Below are 16,623 nucleotides of genomic sequence, written 5' to 3'. Positions count from 1 at the left end.
GATCTGAAGCCAGGAGCTTCTTCTGGGTCTCCCATGCAGGTGCAGGGTCCCAAAGCTTTGGGGCTGTCCTCAGCTGCTTTCCCAGGCCACAAGCAGGGTGCTGGATGGGAATTGGAGCAGCTGGTATCCGTATGGGATCTTGGCACATGCAAGGCGAGGATTTAACCACTGAGCATTGTGCCGGGCCCAGCCCCTTTGCTATTGAACTCATCCATTCACTCATTTGTCCCATATCTACTGAACACCTGCTTTGTGGGGTGGGCAGGGATCGGTGTTCGTGCCTTGGGTGGCTCAGTCCTGCGTCAGGTTTTAGTTCAGATCCTGTGCAGTCAGTATTGGACGATGGCCACCCCTGAGCTGTCTGCAAAAGCCTGCCACCAAACAGTAAGCCGAGGTAAAGTGATTGAGGCAACAGCAGCTGCTCTGCCACCCAGGGAGTGTGCCCCAATATAAAGCGAGGGAGGAGTCGATCCTAAAAACGGCAGTCACCCCATTTAGCAGTGCAGGGACGGATGCTGGCATGACCGAGGGTACATGAGAGGGGCCAGAGGTCCTCTGCAGGGTGGCCATTGTAGAGCCGTGCCCACTCCCTTCGAGCGCATTCTCTCACTGGCTCCACCTCTGCTCACGCCTGCATCAGACGTTGCATTTCCTGTCATGATGCGTTAACTCATTGGACACATCCATTCATTTGCTCATCCATTTTACTCGATGCACCCAAAGGAGAAATCATAAAAAATGATACCCAGGGCTAGGATGTGGCACAGCAGGATGATGCCAGTGTCCCTTGCCATCGCCAGTGTGAATCCTCACTGCCAGTCAAGCCCCCTGTTAATGCACAGGAGGGCACACTTGAGGATGACTGCCCAAGTGCTTGAGACCAGAGTCCCCAGACTTTGGCCCGGTTCAGCCTTGGCCATCGTGGCCATTTGGGGAGAGAACTAGAAGATGGAAGATGTGTCATTTTGGTGCTCTCTGTGGGTGGCAGGGACCCAAACAACCATTACCAGCCGTCTTCTTGGCTTGCATGAGTAGGAAAGTGTACTCAGGAAAGGAGGGACTGAACCAGCTGCTGGATGTGGATTCCCGAGAGGCACTGTCTGCGCCCAACGCCCACCCCATCCCTGGTGTTGACCCACGCTGATGCTGGACCACAGGATCGGAGCCATTCTCAGTAGCTGCTGTCTCTTTGTGAAACTGCAGGCCAACTGTAATAGGAGGATGCCAGGGCCTTGGGGGGATTTATGAAACATGTTATGGATGGAGCTGCTGGTTCAAAGCCATGGGAGAAGTGTTGTCAAGGAAATGTTATTATATTAGGGAGCTACTCACGTGGAGCCACAGCTGCCGCTTACAACGGCTCTTCTAACTCATATGCAGTTTCTTCGCACCTATTCAAACATCATTTCCACAATGGCCCTTGGAGGTCATTTCATTTCCATCCCTGTTTGTATCCAAGGACACTGAGGCATGGAAGGATTAAGGATGCAGACCGAGATGTCAGGCAGAAGGTGGCAGACGCAAGGAAGGGCTGAATCCACTCAGTCCCAACTTTCTCACCATCCTAGGACCTTTTCCACACTTTCAACCCCTCCCCTTCAGTAGCATCGCCTCCACTCTGACAGCAGTCCCCCACAGCCCACTCCTCCAGGGCTCCCCAACCCCAATCGAGGCAGTAAGACCCACGCAGCCGTACTTGAGAAAATCAGACTTTTAATCATCTCATATTTGAATCCAACAAGGAGGGGAAACACTAAACATTTTTTTTTCCTTGAGATCTTGTTTGCAAGAGGTCAGAGGTGCCTCTTGCATAAGAGACTGACATCCCAAAATATGTCTTCAGGGTTTTGTTTTTAATATATGCATCCAAGTGGGATTCCGACCCCTGTGCATGCCACACATAACCTACCCCACCCTCCACAGGGCACGCACTCATACCCGGGTGTGTGTGTGTGTGTTTGGGGTGGGGTGGGGGGAGCTCCCTTCTGTAACCAGAGAACAGAATGTGAAACAGAAATCCATTCAAGTGGCCCTGGATACCAGAAATAGCCAAAGACCGTTTATACGCACAGCACCGGTCAGTTCCTCTGTCCAAGGGGAAGCTCCTGTAGCAGGAATCTGGAGTCCCAAACTACAAATGGTCAAGGCTTGAGCTACCTTTATAGATAATTAAAAAATAACAACAACAAAAAAATGTCCTTCCACTGGCACTCCCCTTCATTACAAAAGTATGCAAACCATCTTGATATAAATGGAAAACAGGCAGGCTGCTGTTTCCTTGGGACATGGGGCCTGGCTAGAATTCCTTGTGTGGAATTCATGCCTAAATCACTACCCGCCCCCACACCCCCTTATGGGACAAAAGGAGAGGATGGGGGGGGGGAGCAGTGGGGCAAGGACCCAACTCAGGAGCCACAGGGGAGACACTGAAGTCGGGCCATGGGCCAGTCAAGGTCAAGTGAGCCACGGCTGCAGGGGGATCTCGATGCTCTGTGCCCCTGGGAGCCTGGGAGGTGCAGCTCCAAGAAGGGAGGAGGGCTGGCCCGCTTGGTTCACCCATGTGTGGGCTGGGGATCACTGGTGGCTTATTTCAGGGCTAAGGGGAAGGATGCTGTGTCCTGGACAAGTACCTGGTCTCCAAGTCCCATCACCCCTATCCCCTGCCACTGCAGACCCCAGCAAAACTGTGTGTGTGTGTGTGTGTGTGTGTGTGTGTGTGTGTGGCGGGGTGTTGGGGGAAGATGAGAGGGAGGAACCAGCCCCTCTACCAAGAGCTATTAGCGCCAGATGGGGCACAAATCACTGGGACACAGTGGTGGCCAGAGGAAGAGGACCGAGAAGGGGTCACCTAGGACCTGGAAACGCAGTCTGAGTCTCTATTGTGGCACCTGCTCTCAGGAGAACAGGGGTGGGGATGAGTGTGAGACCCACCTGGGCTCTGGATGGGCAGGAGAGGAAGCACGGGTTCCATCGACAGGGTCAAATCTCAAGGGCACCGAAGGCAGTGCCAAGTGGGAGTCCCTCTGGGCAGTGTAGTCCCAGAGCTGAGAGTCCAGGCAGAAACCAAGCCATGAGTGTTTTGGGGGTGGCGGTGGGGGAAGTACACTCTCATTCCAAGGGTTGAGGGGCTGTACGATTGTCAAAGCCAGGCTGACAATGGGGCTGTGGGGGTTCTGGGTGTTTCTCCGTGGCGTGGTAGGGGAAGGACTGCAGTGAACTGGGGTTGGTGGGCAGGAAGGTGGCAGGTGGGGGGCTTTCCAACCTCCCTGGGACTTCTCTCTTCAATGCCTGACTCCTGTCTTAGGAGTCCCCAGGGAGAAAGGGCACAACTTCTCAGGCAGGGACATTTGCCTAAAAGGAAACTTGAAGAAAAAAGGTAGCTGCAGAGCTTGGAGCCACCCATTTCCCTTTAACCCCAATTAGGGGACACAGCCAGGTCCTCGGCCAGGAGTCGGCCCTGGCCGCTGGTCCTCGGAGCCCAGGAGCGGACAGCTTGGGCGGTCAGTGGATCTTGCCCAGCTGGATCTTCTTCCAGGCCTCCGAGGCCGTGAAGATGCAAGAGTCCAGGATGCCAGCAACAGTGAAGGTCCCGCCAATGATGGCACAGATCTGGAGGAGGGTAGAGGGAGAGGCAGGTCCCAAATCAGAAGTCAGCAGGAAGGAACCACCAGGCCAGATCCCTCCCATTCCACCAGAGGTGGAGTCTGCACCCACAGACCCTCTGTCCCCCCACTTGTGCCCAGCATGCTTGCCACCAAGGTCATCAGCAGTGCCTGGGACTGCTCAAGTGTGATGATAACGAAGGGTTTTCTCACACCAGTGCCTTGAATTCCCATACAAATTCTCTGAATGGGGAAAGGGATCAGACTCATTTCACAGGCGAGAACAAAGCCTGGTCAGGTGATCTGCCTCCATGACAACTGCACAGCAATGACTTGACCTGTGGTCAGCACTGACCCTGAATCTTATGGGTCTTTTTTTCTTTTTAAATTTTCATGGGAAAGGCAGATTTACAGAGAGGAAGAGAGAAAGATCTTCCATACGTTGGTTCACTCCCCAAGTAGCTGCAACAGGTAATGCTGAGCTGATCTGAAGCCAGGAGCCTCTTCTGGGTCTCAGTTAGGGAAGTCCCTGGGGACGGCTTGGAGCCGTGGAACTGTGGAGCCATGGAGACACTGTGGGACAGTGGCCAGCCACGGACGTGGGACCACTGGAGGCCTCTGGGCAATGGCAGCACCCTCTTGGGTCAGTGGGTGCCAAGTGATGGCAAGCCAGGAGAGCACAGGAAAGGAGGGTTGGGTGAATTGGATGGTGTTTGTTTCATGAAATGACATTTCCATGAGATGAGCTAAGCAGAGGTCTGAACGGCCCCAGACGGACAGAGCGGGTCTGTACGGGTGCTCTGTAAGTGGAGCAGCTGGCATTCCAGTAATAATAGCCTGCGACGCCGCAGCAGCCTCCCAGGGCGTGCGGGGGGCCGGCGGGCGCTGGGGGGGAGGGTGGATTAGGTTGAAGTGTTTTGAAGCAGGCAAGGCTCTCCCCACCAGCATCTCCGTGCATGACGCAGGGGCACTTTTCCGGGATGATGACGGCAGGGGAGTGGGTTAATTTCGGCGGAGTGGGTCAGATGATGGGAGATTTTTTAGACCACAAAATGCTTTTAGAGCTTAGATCACAGGATAGGAAAGCATGACTTAAGTGCAAGGGAGCAAAAAATAAAAAAAAAACAACCACACACACACACACACACACACAATCTGTATTCATCTGTACACAGTTTGGAACCCAAGCACCTATGAGTCACAGGCACCTGGCACTGGCTCTGAAAGCCTTCTTTCACGGAAGCCTGGGGCAGAGGGAGACAACACACGCATTGCGAGGTACACAAGGGAACACGTGGCCTGTGGGGAAATGGAGGTTTGGGGAGCAAGGCAGCAGCCAAGCCAACGACCTAGTCACACAGCAAGTCACCGTGAGCGCCGGGCTCAGGGGTCCTGCGTGAGCTCCTGTGTGCATGCACTGATGCCACTGACCTTGATTCAACCGTGGACCCCTGTGACTCTCCGTATGCTGAAGGATCGACTGAGCAGCTCTGTGTGTTGGGGGAAAATTCTGGCCCATCGCATGGAGGTCCCTCTAAGCTGCTAGGACCTCCTGATGTCATGACACACTCCAAGAGCTCAGGTGCTACTATGATAAAGTTTCATTTACAAACTAGCATACGGGAGCAGGTGTTTAGCTTAGCAGTTAAGATGCCAGCATCCCATACTGGAGTGCCCCTGGTTGCAGTCCCAGCTCCAGCTCCTGACTCCAGCTTCCTACTAACACTACCTTGGGAGGCAGTAGCGAGGGTTCAGATCACCGGGTTGCCCATGTGAGAGACTGGGTTGAGGTTCCTAGCTCCTTGGCTTCAGCCCTGGCTGTTGCAAGCATCTGGGGACAGAGTTCTTTGTCTCTTTGCCTTACAGATAAATGTTAGGGGTCCAGCATGATGGTTCAATTCATTGATATTCCTCATGCATGCACTGGGATCCCCTATGGGTGCTAGTATGTGTTCTGGCTGCTCTACTTCCCATCTAGTTCACTGCTTGTGGCCTGGGAAAACAGAAGAGGATGGCCCAAAGCCCTGGGACCCTATACCCACGTGGGAGACCCAGCAGGTCCTGGCTTTCGGATTGGCTCAGCTCTGGCTGTTGCAGCCATCTGCAGAGTTAACCAACAGATGGAAGGTCTTGCCCTCTGTCTCTTCTCTCTGTGTAATCTGCCTTTCCAATGAAAAAAAAAATCTATATATTAAAAAATGGTGATAATCATAGTCTGTAATAAGATACATAAAAGAACTTATAAATCATTTAATTATGAAAATGTTCCAGTATTTTTCAACCTCGGGTAACCGAACGTGAGAACCAAGGCTATGCCCAAGACAGGAGAGGGTGCTGCTCTATTTTCTCTTCCACCTGTTCTGGCCTCCCTGACATGCTGGTGTCCGTCATGCGGTGACGGATGTTGATGGCAAGCAGGGCCTGAAGGTGGGGCTCTGGGGATTCCCAGGCTGCAGCGCTCCTAGCATTCTGTCACCAGGACACAGACGCCCCAAGTGCCAAGGTGCTATTCTGCCTGGCTAGAGAAGTAGCATCTTCATCCTGCCTAAGGTTCCTACAGTCTGAAACAAGGGGAGTGATGCCTCAAGGCTGCCCATGAGGACACGTGGCTTTAGGCTCAAGTCCTATGGTGGCCGCACCCAAGATCCTTAGAATACAGGAAAAGACGACCTTGGCAGAGACCACCATGAGGCTGCAGGAAATGCCAGGGACCCAGAACACAGACTGGACACTGAACACAGTGATGCCACCAGCAAAAGGGATGGGGGGTAGGGGGAACTCGACCACTTCCTGACCGTCAGGATAAGACACACACAGAGGACAATACAGCAGGCAGGCACTTGGCCCGGCGGTTACACTGTCACTTGGGATACCTACATCTAACATGGAGGTTCCTAGGTTCAACACCCAGTTCTGGCTCCTGACTCTTAGCTTGCTGCTAACACAGACCCTGGTAGGCAATAGTGATAGTTCAAGCAATTGGTTCCTGCCAATCAAGAGGGAGACTTGAATTCCTGGCTCTTGGTTTTGGCTGCCAGGCTGGCCCAGAGCTACTTTGGGTATGTGGGCAGTCAACCAGCAGATGAAAGCTCTATATTTGTCTCTATGAAATAAATACTCCTCAGTCTAGCATAATGGCTCAATCGGCTAATCCTCCACCTCCAAGTGCTGGGATCTTATATGGGTGCTAGTTTGTGTCCTGGCTACTTTATGTCCGATCCAGTTCCCTGTTAATGTGTCTGCAAAAGCAGTGGAAGACAGCTCAAGTCCTTGGGACCCTCCACCCAGGGGGACGACCTGGCTCCTGATCAGCTCAGCTCTGGCTGTGACAGCCACTTGGGGGAGTGAACCAGTGGATGGAAGATCTCTCTCCATCTCTCCTCCTTCTCCCCATAAATTTGATCTGTCTTTCCAAGAAAATAAATAAATTAAAAAACACAGAAAACAGGCAAATCACTCCTACAACATGTTGTTCTTTGTACAGAAAAGCCAGGGGAATGAGGCGTCCTTGGGGGCAGCATAGGCAAGGCAGGGGGTGTGTGGTGAGGCCCAGGCAGTTCCCAGCGGGTCTCCCTGCTGAGGCACAGCAGGGTGAAGGTGGCCTCTGGAGGCCGGGTCCTGAGTGTTGGTATCTGCGGTGTGGAAGCTCAGTGGGAAAGCCACTTCTGAAGTCAGTAACACACACGGAGAGAGGGAAGAGGGAGAGAGAGAGATCTTCCATCTGCTGATTAACTCCCCAGATAGCCCAAGTTAGGAGCCATGACTTTGTCCCAGGTTCCAGCAGTGATGGCAGGAATCCAAACCCTTGAGTCAACTCCCACTGTTTTCCCCAGGCCATTAGCAGAGAGCTGGTCAGGAAGTTGAGGATCATGAACCAGCACCCATGTGAGATGCCGGCACGGTAAGCAGTGGTCTTACCCGCTAAGCCACAATGCCATTTCCTGAGATCTAGAGTTTTCTAAACCTCTCTGAAGAACACAGATAGAAAAAAAAAGGAGAAAACACCAGTAATTCCCCCTGGAAAGACCCTTGTGCCCCTGGCACCCCAAGCAGAGGAACAAGTTAACTCCCTGATGACCAGGCAGGTTCCTCCAAGATGTCCAGGCACTCTGAGGGTCCCCCAAAGCCCTTTCAGCACCCCATTAAACAGACGGGGAAGCTGAGGCCCAGAAGGAGTTTTTCCCAAGATGAATGAGGGGGAAGGTTCTGATGTGACAAATCGCTAAAAGAACAACTTAGGGAAGGAGCAGAATTCCACTTTCAGGGGTGAGGCCAAGGTGGTACACCTGCTCACGGGGCTGGGGTGGCGGGGGGAGGCGGCGCTGATGTTAAGGTGGGTGGGAAGATTTCGTTCTGCCCACTCAGTCACCAGCGCTCTCCAGCTGTGGGACAGGGGTCCCTGTGCCACCACCGAGAGCAGCTGGCTTGGCAGCATGGCAGAACTTGGTTTGGATTCACCCTATTCACACCCCTTGGTGTCCCCATCTCCCCATGCCTCAGGCCCTAAGGGAGGGGACAGGCTGGGGTGCAGGGTCACCCGACAGGGGCTGAGGGAACGCGACTGCTGAGCCAAAAAGGATCACCCCAGCCCGGCCCTCTGGTGAGCAGCCCCTAGTACCAGCGATGACGGCAAGGACAAGTCAAATGCCAGGCCACAGCACATCTGGGCAGAGCACTTCTAGGACGCCCATGCAAAGTCACCAGGGGTACCTCCCTGTCCCAGCCACTCACGGGGACAATAACCAAGCCAGTGTATCTAGTAAAAGGTGGGTGCTGGGGGAACACCCCTTCCATTCTGCTCACAGCACCACGCTCCTTCTCACATGGCGAGGATGTGTTCAGGCCATGCTGGCCGCAGCCATTCCTCACTCACACACATGGGATGCAACCCTTGTGGGACGGGCGGCCTGGGTGACACCCTCAACACTCCCGGGGTGGAAGCCCACCTCTGCAAGGTTGGCCCCAGAAAAGCCAGGATCCCCTCCCTAAGCCTCAGTGTCTCCCATCTGTACAATGGGGCCTGCTGGGAGGGCGCAGACAGCTGCTGACCAGCTAAGCATCCGGATACGGCTCCTTTCCTCTCCTGCTCAGCTCAGCTCAGGTTTCAGGGCTTGTGGAAAAGGCACAGTCTAAGGAAATAAATAATGAATGGAGGCTCATCAGATGGCAGGGCGGCGGCAGACAGGCTGGAGCCGAGGATGAGAGCAGCTCTCTCAGGGCGGTAGGGGCAGGGCAGGCACACAAGGGTGGAGGGGAGGGCGTGGTGGTCTCCACCCAGCTGTGCGGGTGCCTGCCAGACCCCTTCACCCGCGCCTCCTCCCACAGGCTCGGAGCAAGGCTCCTTTCGCCCCTGCCACTTACAAGAGCTGCAAAATAAGTCCTGTCCTCAAACTCCCACTTTGGTTGAACACCTACTATGTGCTGGGCCTGAGATGGGTTTTCTGCCACTTCTCAGAAAGCAGAGACTTGGGGTGAGGGAGGTGGGAGCTGGTCCAAAGCCACACAGCCACCAAGCAAGGGACGCTGGGATTCAGATTGCCAGGAGAGGAGGGGGCTTCCCTTCCAGCCCAAAGTCCCTCAGGACCTCTTTTCTGTATTCCGCCACCAAAATCAAATCCCCTGGGGTGGCACTGAAGGCAGCTGTTAACTTGCTACTTGGAAGGCCCGCGCCCCACCCACCCACAGCCAGAGCAGAGCTGATCAGGAGCTGGGAGCTTCTTCCAGAGTGCCAGGGTTCAAATCCGGCTCCTCCTGCCAGTCCACCTTGCCAGGGTTCAAATCCGGCTCCTCCTGCTAGTCCACCTTCCTGCTGATACATGCTTTGGAGGCAGAGAGAGATGGTTTCTACCCCTGTAGGAGACCCGAGTGGAACTGCAGGCTCCTGAGTCTGGTCCAGCTGAGCCCTAGCTGTTGGGGTCTTTTAGTACGTGAACCACAGATTGGAAACCTCTGTCTACCTTTTAAATAAATTAAGCATACACATAGGATTAAAACTTTCAGTTGTAAAATATAAACTATCCTGAAATCAGAGATGCCCACCCACGAGACTCAATGAAGTAAGAAAAAAGTTGTGTGGCCATGAAAACAGGCCTCGATTTGCCCCTTGGAGCTAGCTCAGGCAGACATTCCTTGCATGCCCCCAAATCTGCCTTAGAGAAGTAAACAGCGAGTCTGGCACAACAGGTCAATAGGCTAAATCCTTGCCTTGTAAGCATCAGGATCCCATATGTGCACTGGTTCCTGTCCGGGCTGCTCCACTTCCCATCCAGCTCCCTGCTTGTAGCCTGGGAAAGCAATTGAGGACGGCCCAAAGCCTTGGGACCCTGCACCTGCATGGGAGACCCAGAGGAAGCTCCTGGTTCCTGGCTTTGGATCAGCTCAGCTTTGCCTGTTGCGGCTATTTGGGGAGTGAGTCAGTGGATGGACAATCTCCATCTCTCTCTGTGCCTTCCTCTCTCCGCCACCCACCCCCTCGAACTCTATTTTTCAAATAAAAAAAGAAAGATAATTGGCAGGGGCCCGAGCTCTGGGTTGAGACCGAGCTGGATCCACCTGCCCCCAGCACACCACCTTCTTGAAGTTCTTTTTTAGCTTCAATGACCTGGATGGACAAACAGAAGTTTATCACAGCCATAAAATTCCTAACTTGGGTTCTGTTCTGGTCCTTGGGGAACCCAAGTTTAGCCCTTCGTTATCATCCCCTGCTGCTCTAGAGCAGGGACAGCCAGAGCCCACCCTTGCTGGAGGTCCCAGTGCACACAGGAGAGGCCCAGGGAAGGAGGCATGGGGCGGGGCAGGCAGGGACAGAGGGCCGAGTCCAGCATGCTCCCTTCCGCGGTGGCACGGCGGCCTTCCCAACTCAGTCCATCGTCACAGGTATGACCACAGTCAAGTTCATCTCCTATCAGTTCTTCTTAGCACCCCCGCCTCGCCCACGGCAGCATTTGCTGCATTTTCTTCTCACTAAGATGCTTACAGAAGGCCAAGGAGAAGCACTGAGATGCAACCCAGCCAGTCGGCTGCTGCGTGGGTCTACAGTGGGAGTTCCGACTTCCGCCACGGACGCTCACGGCATTGCCTTGTGGCCTGCTATGGAATTTCCTCCTGACTCCCAGGAAGGAAGTCACTGGATCAAAGGACCCTGATGTTCTGCCAAGGGCTCTGGGACCTCAGGGTATCTCTGCTGTGGCTATACCCTGGAGAGCCATTCTCGGGGGGGGGGGGGGGGGGGGGGTGGTGGGGGGGGGAAACGTGGGGGAGATGGAAGCTCCTGAGCCAGAGTGAGGGGCTGGGGATGATGTGGGGTCAGGCCCTGGAGTTAAGCCCCAGCCTCGCCATTCACTGGCTGTGTGCTGTGGCATGTATTTCTTCACCTCTCTGAGCCTCAGTTTAACTCACACCCCGCAGGATCACCCACCTCAAAGGGTCTCCGAGATGAGCCACAGGGGACTCGTGTGGGATGACCTGGCCCACAGCAGGTGTTTAAGAAGGAAAGCCCCTATTATCGCATCTTCAGGCAGCTGCCCCTTGAATCAAATCTGGGCACCTCTGTCCTGGCCGGGCCCTGGGCTGGCTGCAGGGCACATGCAGGTCTTGTTCATCCCTGGCAACTGCAGTCAAGTGCAATCTCGAGTTTGTGGATGACTTCACCACTAAGGAAAGCCTGTGGGGAGTGGGTGGGCGGGGCTGAGAGCGGCAACCCTCCTTCTTTTCCGGGCTAGCTCTGGCTGCCACTTGAACTCAAGGAGTTGCATGATGCTCCCGGCATGGTTTTAAGTAGCCACTCAACGCAAGTATGTCGCTGCCACCTGGTACTTCTTGGTAGACAAAACCCAAACCAAATACAACAAATAACATAATAAAAGCCAACCAGGAAAAAAAAAAAACAACCTGCCAGATGGGCCTCAATTTAGGACCTTGGGACTTCTGGCTATCCCCACCCCCACCAAAATAAAGCAAACCACACTGGGCAAGTGACCTGACACTTCTGAAGCTGGCCAATCTGTCAGCACGGCCCACTTATCTCCCACAGGGCGTGTGGGCAAGTGCCAGGGCACAAATGTGCAGGCGTGGGAGGGAGGGAGAGCAGCAAGCAGAAGGGCCCAAGTCTTTGGGCGCTGGCCAGCAGTTGGCGGTGGCACTTGCTGGTAGAGCACCCAAGGTGGGACTGAGCCACGGAGCCCTATGGCACAGAGAGGGCTAGCCCGCCTGCAAGTGTGCAGGAGGACCACCTGTTCAGGCAGGGAACACCCCAGCCCTCTCCTCATTCCTGCCCACCCACAGCTGCCTCCCACATGACCACGTGCCCTAAGCCCCCTCTTCAGGAACAACCTCTCTGGGGAGCTATTTGCAGATCTCCCTGTCTGGAGAGCAGGGGCTTGGCACGCAAGTGCGTGCAATGTTACAAAGAGGGACACAGAAGCCACAGCAGGTGCCTCCGCCTCCAGCCCGGCCCCACCCTGGTCTGCTGTGTGTGTGTGTGTGTGTCTTAGTACCAACGTCATCCCACATCTGCAGCCTTGTGACAAGGGCCTTTGAAACTCTCCAGTGATGCCATTTGCCAGGGACAGCCAGCTGCCTCACTCAAAGTTGACCCCACGGTGACTGTGGTCACCACGATGGTGGCCCCGAGAGCCTTCCAAGATACTGTCGGGTTGCCGACGTGGGGCAGCTCTCTGCAGGAGCCTGGGATGTTCCTGGCCCACGTGGTATGCAGGTGGACAGGGCAGAGCCAGGAGGAAGCGAAGAAAAAGGCCTCATGAGGCCTGGGTGACAAGAGAAGGGGACTCCCTTGTGGCTTCCAGGGCCCCCAGCTCTGTCAGTCAGTGGCTCCCCTGCACTTGATTGGGGGTCCCTCACCTGCTGAAAGAGGCTCTGTAGCCTTTCTGAGCCTCATTTTATAACCACCCCCGACCCCAAGAGCTCGTGTTTGCCTTGGCGATCCCTGTGCCCAGTACCAGGCCTGGCACATTCAGAACTGCAGCCAACAAGAGTGTGGTGGGAGGGCACTCTTTGCTGCTGTCAGTGCCAGAGCCTCTGCGGAACCCACATACCTGCAGGCATGGAGGCACTGGGGCGCCCGTTTGTGGCTGCTTGTGGGTATGCAGAGGAGAACTGGAAAAACACAAGGCTGGCACTGTGGCTCAAAAGGCTAATTCTCTACCTGGAAGTGCCAGCATCCCATAATGGCACCAGTGTCCCAACTTCACTTCCCATCCAGCTCCCTGTGTGTGGCCTGGGAAAGCAGCCCTGGATGGCCCAAAACCTTCCTGCACCCGTGTGGGAGACCTGGAAGAAGCTCCTGGCTTCTGGCTTTGGGTCAGCTCAGCTCTGGTCACTGCAGCCACTTGGGGAGGGAACCAGTGGATGGAAGCTCTTTCTCTCTGCTCCTCCTTCTCTCTGTAACTGCCTTTTCAATAAAAAAAAAAAAAAAATCAAATGTTTTTTTGGTTTTTTTTTTTTAATGAAACAAAGAATCAGCACATGGGTGCCTGGTCCCTCACAAGCACCTGCTAGGCCTCCTGGCCCTCGACACCTGCCCCTTCCAGGAACAGGCCCCTAGCTTCTCTCCTGAGGGTATCATCCATCCCACCCTCGAGGTCTGCCTTGGCTTGGCCCTAGGTGTGGTGTACAGCTCAGGCCTGGCTAACTGCAGCACTCCGGTCCCCCAAGCCACAAGCTTGTGTCCCTTTCTGGCACATGGGGTGGAATTCCCAGAAAAGCAGCCATTTCTACTGATATATTCTGAGAATGAAGCCAGAGGAAAGCCGATAAAAACAAAACCAAAGGAAATGCAGACAGCCACATTCCTGAACTTTGTTGCTGGATCCAGCCATGCCTGAGTCCTCCCTACCCAGAAAGGCAGCATAAAGCAGGGTCCTTTCTCTTCTAGAACACCATCCTGACAGACACAGACCCACTTGCAGCAAGAAGTGAAAGAGCGGGCCCAGCGTGATAGCCTAGTGCCTAAAGCCCTTGCCTTGCACGTGCTGGGATCCCATATGGGAGCCTCACTTTCCATCCAGTTCCCTGCCTGTGGCCTGGGAAAGCAGTTGAGGAACGGCCCAAAGCCTTGGGACCCTGCACCCGCATGTGGGAGACCTGGAAGAAGTTCCTGGCTCCTGGCTTTGGATCAGCTCAGCTCTGGCCTTGCGGTCGCTTGGGGAGTGAATCAGTGGATGGAAGATCTTCCTCTCTATCTCTCTTCTTCTCTGTATATCTGCCTTTCCAATAAAAATAAATAAACATTAAAAAAAAGTGAAAGGGCACAGAGCATGAGTTATTATCAGCAGTATGAGGAAAGAGCTGCTGTGTTTAGCCCTCAGCTTCCAATTGGGGGAAAAAACTCGGAATCTGGTACAGCAGCCGGCTCTGGCTCCGTCCACGTCTCCTGGGTCTATTGTCCGAAGCACGGCAGCCCGGCCCTCGGCTCTGACTCCAGGGACACTCGGAGCAGACGAGACCAGAAACCCATCATGGTGACAGAGCAGGAAAGGCAAGTGACACCCAGTGCAAGGTATCTTTGAGATAACTGGATGAGAAGGAAGAGAAAACAACATAAAAAAGAACAGATAAAAGGTGAAAAAGAAAAAAAAAAATCAGGCAAGAAGGAAAGAAAAAATCCTGAGCGTGTGAGCAGCTGTCTTTGTATATTAGGCACAGGTTAAAAAGGCTAGCGAGTAAAGTCTTCACTATAAGATGTCTTTATAGTGAAGGATCAATGTGTCCAAGAATGACTTCTACGAGAGAAAACTGTCAAGCCCAGCCCAGCGATTTGCTTCAGGATTAAATGGTATTCCTCTCTCCTCCCTACGATATCTCCTTGACACTGACAGGCTAAGCCCCCACCCAGCCTGGCCTTGGTGAGAGCAGGTACTCCGGGACACTCACCGTGGTGATGAACCTGTACAGTGGCTGCCGTCTCTCTGTGTACTTGACCGTGATGGGGCTCAGGTCATAGCGGAACCAGATGGCCGGGATGATTCGGCCCGTGTGGCTGTAGGCGACGTACTCCTGGCAGGAGGGAGGGACGGCAAGGTCAGATGTCAGAGGCCCAGGTTGTATATCCTGGGGGTTGGGGATTGGAAGCCACCCTCTTCCCCAATGGAGCCAGGCTCCACTGGTCCCTCTCATGGTCTTTCCTGCCCCTAGATTTTGCCATCCACACGCTCAGGTGGGCAACACCACTAGGGGCGTACTGGACCACCCATGGTTATTTGGAAACTGACCTTGCACACTGGAAGTGGCACCTGTATCCAAATGCATATGGATGCACAGAGCTATAGCAGGCAACATGGCTTCCAACTTGGCCTGAAGAAAGGTCTGTGTTCCCTCTCCCATGCCCCTTTAATCCAGGCACACCTCTGCCATGCTGCCTGCTGCTGGGGACCCTGAAGTTGAGCAAGTTTCTTCCCTGGAGGGGGTCAGAGTCTGGAGCAGGACAGGCAGGGCTGAGGCTGGACGTCCAGCTGTCCCCGGGGGCACCTGGGAGATGCACGCAGCCCACGGCAGGCCAGCAGGAGCTCGGGCCGCTGCATGTATGTGAGTGTGAGCGTGGGAGGGCCTTCCAGAGAAAGCACGCAGCAAGGATGGAAGGGGTGCTCTGGGGCTGTGACCACTAGGCCCCTGGACCGGGCCCTCAATCCCCAGGGACTGCCCATGGACTCTCTCCAAGTCGGCACTGGAAACCTCTGGGGCTGCACCCACTTGTCCACAGCAACTGGAGGGCAAATCCAGCTGCCAGGGTGCCGCGAGCCCCAGTGGCTGGGCCCAGGCACTTCCAGCTGCCCCTGGGGATGGCACTGACACCTGAAGTCCTGCCTGGGCAGTTGTTGCTTGCTCCCTGGGCAGGCTGGGACCAGGGTTGTCCCTTAAGAATGCCAAGTGAGCTGTTCTGGCTGCCTGGGGCCCTGCCAAAGCCTGGGGGGCAGGAGCGGGCAGGAAGGAGCCTGGAGTGAAGACGACTCCTTTCTCCAGAGATGGGATGGGAACAGCCTGGGTCTCCTCCGGAGCTGCTGCAGGGAGCAAAGGCTGGGGACAAGTAGCATCCACATCAGCTTGTCACCTCCCTGCCTCCACACCAGAGCCTCCTCGGTGGGCTCGGCACATCTGAAAAGCAGGGGGTACTGTCCCTATTTTACAGATGGGACCACTGAGGCACGCAGGCGGCAAGGGACAGTAAAGATGTGATCCTGGTGCCCCGGCTCTTCCTGCTCAGGTTGCGCCTGTGTCCTCCCAGCGGTACAGTTACCACGAGATGCCCTCGGGTCTCCTATCAGGGTGGCACCTGCACACCCCTCTAGTGTAGATGCCTGTCACTTAATGGACAGCGGCTCCCTGGGGGGACAGACCCAGCAGCGCCTGGTTCAGAGCACGCAGGTGATGTGGCTAACAGGCCACAGCCTCTGGAGGGTGTGGGCGTCTCACATTCCTCCTCCTTGGGTCACTGTCCTAGCTCTGGGACCCCTCCCCACTTCCAGTGCCTCAAGGGGCACATTTGGGACAGCAGGGACAACTAGTGCCCCAGTGTCGGCACTGCTGACACAGCAACTGAGAAAGCTGATGGAGGCAGAGAGCCGAGCAGGGACCCCGGGAGGGTGGCCTCGGTCAGCGGCAGCTCTTCCCACCCCCCCAGTGCTGCGACAGCTATGAGGGTCTCTCACAGAGGGTTCGGGCAGCCCCAGGACGAGAGGAGGAGGGTCCTGGTACTCAATCTGGCCAAGTCCTGCCTCTCACGGGGGTCCAGCCAATGCTTGTGGGGAGGCGGGGTGCTGGGGCATCCTTGCCAATGGACTGCGAGTCAAACAAGTCAGCCTGGTGGGAGCTACAGACTTGTGACTTACACAAAGCTCTCTGCTTGCAAGGCGCTGTGGTGGGCTAGCCAGCAGAGGGGCTGCGTGTGCAAGACCCAGGGAGCCGTGTGCAGCACCCAAGGAGCCGTGTGCAGCCACGGCGCCCATGGGGAAGGCTCCCCACCTGCTCTCTCTCAAACAGACCAGGTCAGAATATCTCACACTGACTC

At 55.1% G+C, this 16,623-nt stretch overlaps 1 protein-coding gene across 1 annotated transcript in view; it reads right to left on the bottom strand.

Annotated features, from left to right (window-relative positions):
- Positions 1-1,698: 1,698 nt before the first annotated feature.
- Positions 1,699-16,623, bottom strand: part of ERGIC1 (endoplasmic reticulum-golgi intermediate compartment 1) — a 91,869-nt gene continuing 76,944 nt past the window's right edge. Inside the window, exons 10-11 of the mRNA XM_040974653.1 lie at positions 14,493-14,615; positions 1,699-3,609 (exon numbers count right to left, since the gene is read on the bottom strand). Of these exons, the coding sequence (XP_040830587.1) occupies positions 3,502-3,609; positions 14,493-14,615 (231 nt within the window). The 3' untranslated portion in view covers positions 1,699-3,501. The remainder of the gene's footprint in view (positions 3,610-14,492; positions 14,616-16,623) is intronic.

Source organism: Ochotona curzoniae, unplaced genomic scaffold, assembly GCF_017591425.1.
Source record: "Ochotona curzoniae isolate NIBS_2020 unplaced genomic scaffold, NIBS_Ocur_1.0 contig_1, whole genome shotgun sequence".
NCBI classification, from domain to species: domain Eukaryota; kingdom Metazoa; phylum Chordata; class Mammalia; order Lagomorpha; family Ochotonidae; genus Ochotona; species Ochotona curzoniae.
Note: the sequence above shows the minus strand (reverse complement) of the source record. Positions and strands in the feature narration are given on the sequence as shown.